The sequence below is a fragment of the Gasterosteus aculeatus genome, chromosome 13 (genome assembly GCF_964276395.1).
Source record: "Gasterosteus aculeatus chromosome 13, fGasAcu3.hap1.1, whole genome shotgun sequence".
Taxonomy (NCBI): Eukaryota; Metazoa; Chordata; class Actinopteri; order Perciformes; family Gasterosteidae; genus Gasterosteus; species Gasterosteus aculeatus.
This window is the reverse complement of record NC_135701.1, coordinates 10815328-10827565: the sequence shown is the minus strand read 5'-3', so window position 1 is coordinate 10827565 and position 12238 is coordinate 10815328. Positions and strand designations below refer to the sequence as shown.

Here is a 12238-nt window from a genome sequence, read left to right as displayed (position 1 = left end):
TTAAATGTATCTCTGTTACTGTTGTTTGTTTGACCAACTGGTTCTTTTGTGAAAACTTAATTACATTTCAAGCAAATGCTTGACCTCTCCCTTCATTTAAAACGACCCCTTGTTTCCTCTGCTCACTAATATACACGGTCAGTGGAAACAAAACATGAGGCAAGGAGGGTTACAGGTTTGCAGGAGTAAGTGAGGACATTGCGCTGGTCCTTTGATGTGTTTGAGCGTACTCCGCACTAATAAGAAGAAACTTCTCCACCCTGCTTCTAATCTTAGAGCAGTCGGAACACTAATAAATGGGTGCAAGGGCATTTCAGGCACTCCTCTCCAACTTTTCCCTCTGCTTATTCATTTAAACCTCTAATTAAAATGCAAAGCATTCTAATGGTCCTCTGGATTTGGTGCTGCACTCTCGCTCAGCCTCTGACTCTCTATCTCCCCACCCACACCCTCCACTTTCCACCTCACCTAACTCCCTGCTCTCATATTCTCTCTGTCTCCCTTTGCTTCTTGTGATCAACACAGTTTGACCTCTCACTCGGAAAAAGAGCGCAGAATTTAATGGATTTTACAGTCTAATCTAACCAGTTCCCTCTTTATTGCTGTTTTACCCAGTGGACCTCATCTTCACCAGCCCTCCACCACTCCTCCACCCTCTCACCAAGAAAATTAGTTCATCAGAATTCAAAAAGTACTGCTGGCTAATTAAATGAGTGTTAATTGAGTGTTCAGAATTGGGTACCCCTTTCACCAAATGCACAGAGACGCACACAGAAACGCACGCACACACACACACACACGCACGTGTGCGTGCATACACACAAGCACAAATGCAATCACAGTAACAGCACTGGGTACACCAAGGACGTTGCGCTTGGGGAGTTTCATGCCAATCAAAAATGGAGAGAAAGGAGAGTATACCCGTCCTCCGAGTAAAATGGGATTTCTAGATCATATCATGGCCTACTGCAGCTCCGTCCGGCTCCGTGCTGCCATGTTATCCTTCCCAGCCTTTCTATCTCTGTCTCACCACTGGAGAGTGTGCAACGGCGCAAAGATAGCTGTTCTCACTACTTGCATCGTGCTAATGAGGGGTGGCATTTAGAGATGTGCTGCTCTGACACATGGGCATTGTGTGCCAGGCACAGGGTGATTAAGGACGAAGGTCAGCCCATTAATTGCCTCCTTGCCATCTCCGCTCCCTGCCGCGTGATCTCTCAGAACTAATGCATGTGTTTGCCTGAGCTTTTATCTCATCTCCAATGCAGTTCAATCAAATGCATCGTTTGTTTATGGTCCTTTCATGTGGAACCTTTTTTTTTTTCTTGCTTATTGTTGAAGCAGTGCAAGTCCAGGTTTCCCCCCTCCGTTCATTTACTAAAAGCAGTTTCATGTGCTTGGGAGTGCACATAGCCTCCTGCTCACAGAAAGGGAAGAACCATATTCTTCCATCCCCAGGGAAATAATTAATCCTTACAAGGCTGTCGCATGTCGGAATGAAGCGAGTGTGAAGCATTTAGCCCAGGAGGCATTGCAGGCTGTCGCCCGCACAGGCACCTGTTGTTGTCCCTGCCCTACATTTCATGAGTGAGAGCTGAGCAGAGGATAACAACATGCTCCACTGATGGCAAATGAGACGCACAAGTGCAGATGCAGGTTTGTGTGTGTGTGTGTGTGTGTGTGTATGTATTTGCCTTTCTTTTCTGTTTTCATGCATAGTGTGTTTTCATGCACGGCCACACTGAAGAAAGTGCACAGGTGCAAGAAACCCCCCTACCTTATTGGGGGCTCACACAAAGGAGGCCGTGCCTTTTATTAAAGGGTGTTTATCAGCCAGCACCATCTGTATGCTGCTGCTCATATCTATGATATACTGCAGCCTCAACCAATAAATCACAAAGTGCCAGCTTAAAAAAAAAAAACCTCTTCCTTAACCTCCATGTCCTTGTTTATAGACCCGCTGCTCTGCAGGAGAGAGATGTGGAGTCCCTGCACATGAAACACACAGAGTGTATAACATTGTATGCACGAGAGTGAAATTACGCCACAGTTTGTGGCCAAAACTTACTGTAATCAACTTTTTAAAATGTTCACCATGGAACTTTTCATTGAGGAAGCTGGAATCAGAAGCATCCAGATGCTCATTTGCCTCCTCCTCCTCTTCTTCTTTTATGCTTGTGGGTTCTAATAACCGGAAGCCTTTGTGGAGCTGAGATGGGTTTTGTAGGCCTGAAAGGCCTCTAATCCCTGTGGCCTGTGAAGTGTGAAACCCTTTGATGCCCGGTTGGTGTGCCAAAGGCTCTGCCTATTGACAAACAAGGGCCAAGCTGGGAGAAGACCGAGGGAGAGGGCTTTCTCGTCTCTCTAAGAAGAAACGCAGGCTCGGGCATGGAAAATATGGACCCAGTCAGTGCGAAGGAATAGAATTAGTAACCCTTTAATGAATTTCCTGGCTGTTTTTATGTTTTTTTTTCCCTCTTGTGGCAGTAATTAGGTGGAATGATGGGCATATTGCAGCTGGGGGCTTGCAGGGACGCAGGACACGGGCCCTTGATATGCCTGAAAGCCAAGTATCTTTCCTCATTTAGACCATGTGATGATCAAAGTGGTTTTCTTGCTCTCATGTAAAGAAGATCAGAAAAAATGCTGCCATTCCATTTGCATGTGGACCAGCAATGTGCTTTGAAATGAGCATGTTTTTATCTTCTGAGCAAATGAAATAAGTCTTCTGTCAGTTTTCTACTGCAAGTCAGGACATCAAAGCAAATGGAACTGCCGTCAGCAGGGAAGCAGAGCTTTGCCTCAGTAAAGTTGGTGCGATGTTAGATAGGCTGGACCGGAGCTCAGCTTTGCCCATTAGGACGGCACCAGGTTCACTCACTCTAATTAAAGACAAGTCATTAAACCCACCCTATTTTTATTAGAATACAATAATATAAATAGTTAAAATTTGAGTGTTTAGGACTCTGAATGGATTGTGTCTGTAGGATGAATCCAACTGACTGGAAGCGGTCTAACACGTAATGATATTCAGTTTCTCCCCTCTGCTTTTAAATTCCTAATTTATTTATTTTTTGATATGGATCTTGTAGATTTAATCATTTTCACAGTCGGAGACCCATAGGGTTGTTGAAATGAACTCCCCATGCTATCTCTAATGGGAGCAAAGAAATGAGAATTGTAACTTGGCGGTGGAGTCTCTTCAAAATGATTTTGCAATCGGGGGGAAATGGAGTGAGTCCGAGTCGCAGCCGCCACCCTGCAGACTCCTTAGGTCGCCAGGACATTTGCTGACGCCACTGTTATGGCAGTTAATTGTTGCGCGTTTGGTTAGCTTATGCATAAAATGTCATTTTTGAAGGTGTCGCAATCATACAACTGCTGCTATATTATTTGTAAATTGAGTTCTTTTACCCCTGCCCCCACCCTTTTTGTTACATCGAGCTAAGTAGCCATGAAATTGCCTGAATAATGTCGTTTAAATCCAATCTCACCGCGGCCTCTCACCTCCATGCCCAGCCCCCAAACAATGACACATGGCGGCGTTTTTAGAAATTGCCATTTTCCTGTTTGCCACCTCGATTCACAATGGCTAAGCATGGGCTCGTTGAGTGAGGGGCATTGCTAGTCACACTTGCTGCATTTACTGCTGAATTGAATTTGGGGTCTGGATTGGTTTCATATGGCAATAGTTGCATTGCATTTACGTGTGAATTCAGCAACCTCTCTGCACCTTTCTTTTGTCTTTTCTGCCATGTAGTATTTAAATGCAGTAAAGTAAATGCATGAAAAAACGTTAATAGAAAAGACAATATTTAGTGGTATCAACTGGTGTGACGGAATGTGTCGGTCACACAAGTGGAAACCATTGGCGTGCGTGTCTTATATTTGATTCATTCAATCTCAACCTGATGTGTGCTCCTCTTCAGACTAATTTTCAGTTTTATCCTTGACCAAGTTTGCAAATAGCTGCACGGTAGAATTCTTGACTTGGTTCCAGTCTGATGTAGTTCACCTTAACCAGGCTAGTAACTCCCGATGGACGTCTAATTGGGTTTTCTGTGATGGCCTCTCCACATACTCCTGGATTGAATAAATGTGTAAATGCTGTGGCCAAGGGTAAGACCCATTAAGTGATACCACTTATAAATCTCAAATGTGCCACTGCAATTAAACCAGCTTTAATCCCCTCCCATTTGTCCCGGCTTCCCTGGTATCCAAAGCTAACCCAATTCAATGCTAAAGAGAGTCTGAATTAATTTCATAATGCACTGATTTAACAGCGCCTAAGGTACCAGGCTTTGACAGAATGAGTTTTAAAAAAGATCGATCTGCCTAGGGAAGAGCTTCCACAGGAGGGTGTGAGATGGAAAGAAAGCTCAAATGGAAGAAAAGATGGAACGTGAATGAGTGTCAGTCCTGATTTACTTTTGTAAACTGTGTTGTTCTGCAGTGTTCCCGCTGTTTGCATCTGGTTTCATTCACCTGCCTTTATTGACCACACATTTTTGGGTCTGCTTTGGATGTAGTCACTGTAATGCTGCCGGCTTTTACTCTCGCACCAGAGTAGTAGTTATTATAATTGATTGATGAATGTGACTTTGTGGTTTCTATTGCGGTTGGCTCCTGTGATATTTCTGGTAATGAAACGAGTTTGATGTTCTGTTATACGACACATGCATCCATCTAGTTTATTTTACGTTGATCATCCCGCTCATACCTTTTTTCTTTTTTTTTCTTGCAGGTGAGCTTGTGGTGCCCATACATTCCCCACGCTACCCCACTGCGGCAGAACTCGATGCCTTCGCTCAGAAGACGGCCAACAACCCTCTGTCCATCAAGATCTTCCCCACCAACATCAGGGTTCCCCAGCACAAGCACCTTAATCGGACTGTGAATGGATATGACACCACAGGGCAACGCTATACTCCTTATCCACATATCCACACAGGGGGCCATAATGGCCTGCTGGCCATTATCAAGGCTTCCTCATCTTCATCCTCATCAACAGCCGCCTTTGTCCCTTCAAAAGGTGTTCTCAAGAACTCAGAAGGTAGACGGACTAAGGTCTCTCCGGCCCATATAGCTGTTGCCCCATACCCGCCCCCCAATAGTAGCACTTTAGCAAGTGGCCATGGCCAAATGGTATACCACACTGGGCCCTCAAAGCCCCCAGAGGGCCCCGTGCTATCGGTTCCCCCGAATGTCACTGTAGCTGGCTCAGTGATTCCTGTGACAGGGGGCCGAGGCCTGGCCCTGCCTGCACAGTCTAACCTCCCTTCTATCCAGAGCATCATCTACCAGATAAACCAGCACTGCCAGGCCCAGGCTCTGCAGCAGGTGTGCCAAGGGGCTGCCACCGCACCATCAAATTCCAGCCCCTCCAAGCAGGGCACAACTGTCATGGGGGTGTCTTCTAGCTCCTCAGGTGGAGGATACGTGGTAGGAATGGGTCCCCACGCTAATATGGTATACACAGGGCCTGGGCTGCCGGCTCAAAATGCTGAGGCTTTGAAGACTGGAGTGTACACAGATGGTATGGACTACATCCTTTGGCAGAAGCAGCAGCAGCAACAGCAGCAGCAGCAGCAGCATCATCATCAGGCCGTGCTCCGCATGTACAGCGGAGGTAGCGGAGGAGGGGGCGCCATCAGCAAGTCCCCGGAAACCTGTGTTCCAGGGGGACTCGTGGCGGCACAAGTGTCCTCCTCTTCCTCCAGACCGTACCACCTGACAGTGAGTGCCAGCGGAGGAGGTGGGATGGACAAAGTCAGCAGTTCCCCTTTGAACTGTGTGGGTATGCATGGAAATTTCTCAGTGGGTCAATATTTTGCTCCCCCGTGGAACAGTGTGCTGGTGACACCTGACAGTGACTGCTACAACCCCCAGGAGCTTCTTGCCACCTCCACAGGAGGACCGGTCACGGGGCACAGAGAGATGGGCTACCCCCATCACCATCACCACTACCACCATCACCACCCTGCTGTAGACAGTGGGGGAGGTATGTGCTGCAGCCTGCCAAGCAAGAGCCTGTGCAACACATCAGTGCTGAGCAGCAGCTTGCAGTCTCTGGAGTACCTGATCAACGACATCCACCCCCCCTGCATCAAGGAGCAGATGCTTGGCAAAGGCTACGAGACTGTGTCTGTGCCACGTCTGTTAGACCACCAGCATGCACACATCCGCCTCCCTGTTTACAGATAGAGTGGGAAGAAGAGAAGAGAATCAACAGCTGGGATTTGGTGAAGAAAATCAAAGTTAAAGAACAGATGTTTTTTTGTTTTGTTTTTCTAGGTACATTTTGCTGAAAGTGGCACTGCTTTAACTAGTGTGGGAGCTTAGAAAGACAGTTTTCTGTGCTGTGTGACCTTTTAGAGGCAGGCTGTGGGAATCCCAAATACGAAAGGTGGTAGTGCTTGCCAATGGGAAAGAAAAAGGGATTTCAAGATTCTCCAGATGTTCAATTGTGTGGTTTGCCAATAGGAATTTTGAATTAATACATGTTTTTTTCTTCAGTTCATTTGTTGTTTTACTCGCCTGAACTCTTTGATTAGAATCATAGCTTGACATGAAGTGCACACGGCACTTCTATCCCCTTCCAAATGCTACGGCTGAAGCTACTGTGTAGGTTGTCACTGAAAGGGTCTTAAAGGGCCAAAGCTTAGGGCTGCTTTCAAAATCAAAATCTAAGAGTACACATATAAACACACATAGACAAACGCATACAGAGATGCGATGTACTGATACATGAGACTAAAATTATACTTGGGTGTATGTACAAGGATCATAGGGTTTAATTAAAAGAATAGTATAATATTAGTAGTTATGGCTGTTTATAATTGATACATAAATTGCACTGCTTGAATCTTGTTAACTTTGATGTTTGGAATTGGGTAGTTTGAATATGATATATTTAAGAAACTTGAAAAACTTGAACCTATTTTTTGTTTTATATATTTGTAGCTATATTTTATGCATTGGCTGCTATGGGGAGAAGTGTCTCGATTGCTTTTTTTTATTTAATTATTTTCCTTTTTTGTTATTTTCATTTGATTCCTCCTCAAGCTAATGTGCAGTTTCTAATGTCCGGGAGTGAGGCATAGTCGCTGCTTTGGTTCTGTAAGAACCTGGTCACAGAGCTCTTTTTCCTAACCAACACTGGAATCTACAATACATCTTGAAATACTTATTTAAAAAGGAAAATTTCGCAAAAAAAAAAGAACATGATAAAGAAATGTTACAATGAAGAATGTGATTGGAAGGTTATCTATAACCTTACGTGTATGTTTATGCGTGTATGTGGCTGAGTGCATGCACCTGTGTGCATTTTAATTTGTGTTTTTCAAAATCCTCAGACTTTTTCTTTTCTTTTCTTTTTTTTTTTTTTTCAATGGTTTTAATATAAGATTTCTACCACCAAGACTGAAACACTGATTCCCCAGTCTCATAAACATCATATCTGTGAAATATAGAAGAGCTATTTTGCTAATCTAGCTCCCTTTTATCAGAGGCTTTAGATATTCTCTGCAGCTAGAGCAGACAGATCTGACATGACTCTGTTCTAGATGCAGTTGCAGTGCAGCATCCCCTACATCTGCCAAATGTTTATCATCGTGACAGAAAGATGGGGGAACAAATCAAACTTCTGTTTGGGGGTGCAAGTCACCCCTGATCCTGCAAACAAATGCAATATGGAAACAATCAAGCCCAGTCCTGTGGCATCAGATGAAACGAGACGAGGCACACTGCTTTCCCTTGTCTGTTTCTGCCCCTGGTTGGGACACATTTAGCCCGGGCCAGTCTCTACTTGATGAGTCAGAGCAGTGAAATATTTATTATGACTGTGAGATTCCCTTGAATGTACTGCACTTAAATTACTGCAATGTTTTATTGCCTTTTGAGTGAAAGAGAAAAATTGGATCAGTGCAGCAGTCCTCTGGTCCTAAATTAGCATTTCTTTTGTCTGTCAAATTTCAATGGTAAATTGAATTTAGTAACTGGAGAGAGGGAGTCGGAGCTTTGTTATGGGGGGAAAAACTGGCATCAGTCTAGATTTATAAAGTGCAATTATTATGACTGTATTAACATTTTTCTCTGAGCTTACACCAAAAAAAATGTAAACTACAGTTGTCAATACATTCCCAATGTACCACATCCCCAATCCCTTCCCCTTTTTGTTTTGCGGTGTAAAATAAATTTCTTTAAGAATATATTCAGAAGCCACATCTTGGCTTTGAAGTCTGTCATTATTGTTTAATTTACGTCCTCTAGACGTCAGTGGTAAATTTGGCCATTTTTTAAACAGCAGCTTTGTGAGATCCAGAGCACAGCGGGAAGCTGCTTCACTGAACTGTAGCGATAACCTACTGCCAAAAACATGCATCATATTTCAAATGTAATACTTTGGCCACCCGAGGATGAATGACAAAAGAACAACAACATTGCTTACACAAAAATATTGAAGACAAAGCAGAAATGTAGGTTTCTTTGATCATTTGCACTCCATAAATACAGCTGTTATTATCTGAAGATAACCCTTGCTTAAGTGTGAATATGAGATGACGTTGTTTGTAGACACGCTGCTGTCTTTGAATGCTGACAAAGATTTCAGTGGAGAAAATAACAAGCCCCTTGGCTTAATTTGCACAGTAAGCCTCCCTAACATTCCAGTGAAAATGTTTCATGTTGTTTCAACAGCTTAACATCCCGGCCACGCTGTGATTCCAGCATATTTTATTTCTTGTAGAAATATTTTGACAGATTTACAGATACATCCCATCCCCAAATCCCCTCCGTTTGGCTTCTGCATCCAGGCATTAAACCCTGTCACATGACGTTGAACTGAAGAGGAGACACTTGAGGCAGTGGAGTTTCTGGTGTCTGGCCTTTCCCACCAGTGGAGGTCTGAGGCACCAGCCCCCTCTGCTAATGGGAATATTGGGTGACGCCTGGCTGCCGGATATTGCCAGTAGAGAGTATTCATTCGCACAGGGTAGAAATCAAAACCTTTTCAAATACCAAGGGGTTTCCTATCAGATGCAGCGAAGAATATAGCTATTTTGGGCCAGGCGTTACTGAATGAAACCTAGAAAAGGTGACGCAAAACAAATCTTTCATTTGAAATCTTTCCGGTAAATCACATTTTTCATTAGCTATAAGGAAAAGACGCTTTGTTGATTCATTTTCTACTCTACAGGCTCCAAACTGTCTCCTTGGTCCTTCACATACATTAATGAGAATCATCTAAATCCTATAACTAGTCCATTCCACACTGGACAATGAACGCTTAGCCAACGTTAGGATAATAGAATTACATTTCAAATAGGTCTGTGCCTGAGTTGATCCATGCACGGCTCACTCGGCTGCAGAGGCAGAGGGGCATATGGCGTGTCATTATCTAAGCCCGCCCGCCCCCTGTCCGGGACCAACAGGGTTCAGTAGTGCTTAAACAAACTGAAGGTTATGACTGGCTGGCTGGCATTGAAGGCCAGTGGGGTTTTTAGAAAGGGGGGGATCGGCAAATCACAGCCTCAGAGGGCCGCCGCACCGCAGTACGGCGCCTGGGCTCAGAGGCCTGCATTAAAAAGCTATGCTGTGTTTGATGGAGAGGATTTGTTTTCTGTTGGATTATACATGGTGGCTCCCTGCCTGGCCGAGGGGCCCCGTGCAATGTGACGGGTCTCAGCAAATGAAAGAAAGATGGAGAGAGATACAGGGGGGGATTTGAGGTCAGGGGAGCCTCGAAGCATCAGTAATCAGGATAATTGCCATGTTCCTGGTGCTGGTGTCAGTCTCCCCCTTTGGCTTCATGGCCTCATATTGAGATACAAGCTCTGAGGAAATCACATTCTTCACCTGAAGATTTTTACTGGGGAATCTTCACTTTTCTTTATATTAGATAGACAAGAGCCCATAGGAATGAGGACATTTGGATATAACTTATAGGCTGTCGACTGTTTTCAAGGGCAATGAGACGAGGGCACGGTGGAGGGGCGTTGATGTTCGCTGGTGGTAAAAAACACTTAGTAAATCCCAACAAGTCCATTTAGACCTTTAACCAGCAACGGTCTGATCGCATATTATGCACCTAAAATACTACTAGCAAGTCAGAGGAGACGGGAGGGACAGGGAAAATAAAGGCAGCTGCTCGCTCTGTAGAGTCCTGGCGCTGCTTCTCTAACCTACAGAGGGAGGGGGGAGGGGAGAGGGGTGGCTGTAAGGGGGCCGACGTTCCCTCCACACCACTTTAGTCCTGTCCCCTGGCTGCCCTTGGGCCCCCAGGGCTCCCATCTCAGAGTCCTTCCCAGCCGCCCTCCTCAACGTCTGCAAATGATAAAGTCACGAGGCCGGTCATCCGTAGTGGGCTCCCACCTAGCAAGAAAATACTTTAATCAATAATACAGATGGTCCCGAGGAGGCCAGCCACCAGCCTTATGGAGATTTGTTGTGCTTTTGAGTCACAGCACACACATTTATAGTGCAACTGAATAAGGCCGGCTGCACCATTACCGTTACATGTTTTCATCAAAGATCACAAAATAAATCCTTTAAATCATTTTCCAAAGGCACAGTCACAGAGCCCTTTTGCAACAGGCACTGCAGCAGGTTGTAATTCCACTGGGCTTACAGCTTTTTATTTCTTCAGCATCACAACTATGTATGTTCAGCTGAAAAAGCTTATGGCCTCCAAATATTCATTCAGTTTATGTGGTGGGTTTATTGCTGTATCCAATCCAAACACAAAAGTCTGGGGATTTTGTTCTTTTTTTTCTTCATTTTCTCTTTACGGTACCGTTTGTGCGGCTCTCAGAATGTTCCTGTGGACAAACGGGGCTGTTTTCCCAGAATTATCTCAAATGCACCAATGGTGCCAAAGTCTGAGGGTGCAGCAACCTTGAGAAAATAATATATATGGAAATGGGAAATATATTAAGCCTCTCTTATTGTTCTCCCTGCAGTGTTGTATTTATGTTTAAAAAATGATTTTGTCTCCTCAGGATGAAAAAATGTTAAAAAAAAAAGAAAAAGCGTTGCTTTTTTTGAAGATGATAATATACGAGTCTTAGATTTTTTTAATGAGAAGTCGTAATATTAAAAACAAAGCTGTAAAATCCTTTCGTCGTGGGGTTTTCAACTTTTGAATGTGCCTACAGTCAAGCATCCCGGTGATTGCTTTACCTTCTGCAATCTCCCCCTAATCTCCCACCACCACCATCTTCACTCTGCTAAAACTGCCATTGTTCCCCTTCCCAACGACCACAGTAGATACTTCGATTGCTGTTTAGTTATTTTGGTTCTTTTTGTCAATCTCAGGACGGAAATGTCTTTTTTTTATTGTAGATTGTGGGTTTTCCTTTGATCTCTCCTCTTATGTATTATTGTTTGACATAAGTAAATAAAGCAGATGACTCCTACGCCTGTCTTGTTGCGATACTCACCTGAGGTCCTATTCTTCTTCTCCCTTCCTGTAAACATGTTTAGACACCTCATTGTACAAAGGTAAGCATATTAGTCGACGGATTCACTTTGCCCATCGTTGCCATATGCCGGCCTCTACAATCCTGTTGTCCACTTGACCTCTTACACCTTTACAGCAGTATATTTCGGTGTCCCTAAGGCCTTAAAGCATCATTGGAAAACACCCCACAATGGACAGTGACAGTACGCTCGGAAACTGTAATGATTTCCTTGACGAGGATTTGGAGAGACTTCTCCTAAGCGGAGGCAAAGGCAAGCTAAGTCTCTTCACATGCACTTTACGCAAAGTGGCCCAGACAAGACGTCTCAGAGGCTCGGACATTCAAGTCATACAATAAGGGATTGTCAACTGTCTGAAGTGCCTGAGCCAATTTTTCTTAGAAAGCAAAACACGGCCACTTATGTTTCTCTTGGTGGCGCACAACGTTTTGCTTCGTAAGCTTACACTGAGAAAAACAAAAAAAAGGAGAAACTACATAATTAATAGTCTATATTCTAAAGTCAAGCTTTATGTAGGCTGCTTGTTGCTACATCTAAACGTTTAACAACACAAGGCACCTCATTTCTCTCTCTGCTCCCAACCTCTCCGCCCACCTGAAACATCAGATGAGCCACAGACTGATGAGCCGGCCGCCTCCACCAGAGCGTGTGGTACTGGGAGACTGCACACTGATTTCATACACGCCTGCTCAGACAGAAAAAGAGCTCCGTGGAGCAGAAATGCTCCTCTTATTAGCAAAACTCATTCACCTGCACGCCA

General features: G+C 44.4%; 1 protein-coding gene across 2 annotated transcripts in view; it reads left to right on the top strand.

The window, feature by feature from the left end:
* The window catches only part of fam222aa (family with sequence similarity 222 member Aa), a 41882-nt gene extending 33670 nt beyond the window's left edge, over positions 1-8212 (top strand). For both annotated transcript variants that reach the window (XM_040195918.2, XM_040195919.2), the window contains one exon: positions 4745-8212. In XM_040195918.2, the coding sequence (XP_040051852.2) occupies positions 4745-6204 (1460 nt within the window). In that variant the 3' untranslated portion in view covers positions 6205-8212. The remainder of the gene's footprint in view (positions 1-4744) is intronic.
* Positions 8213-12238: the final 4026 nt, after the last annotated feature.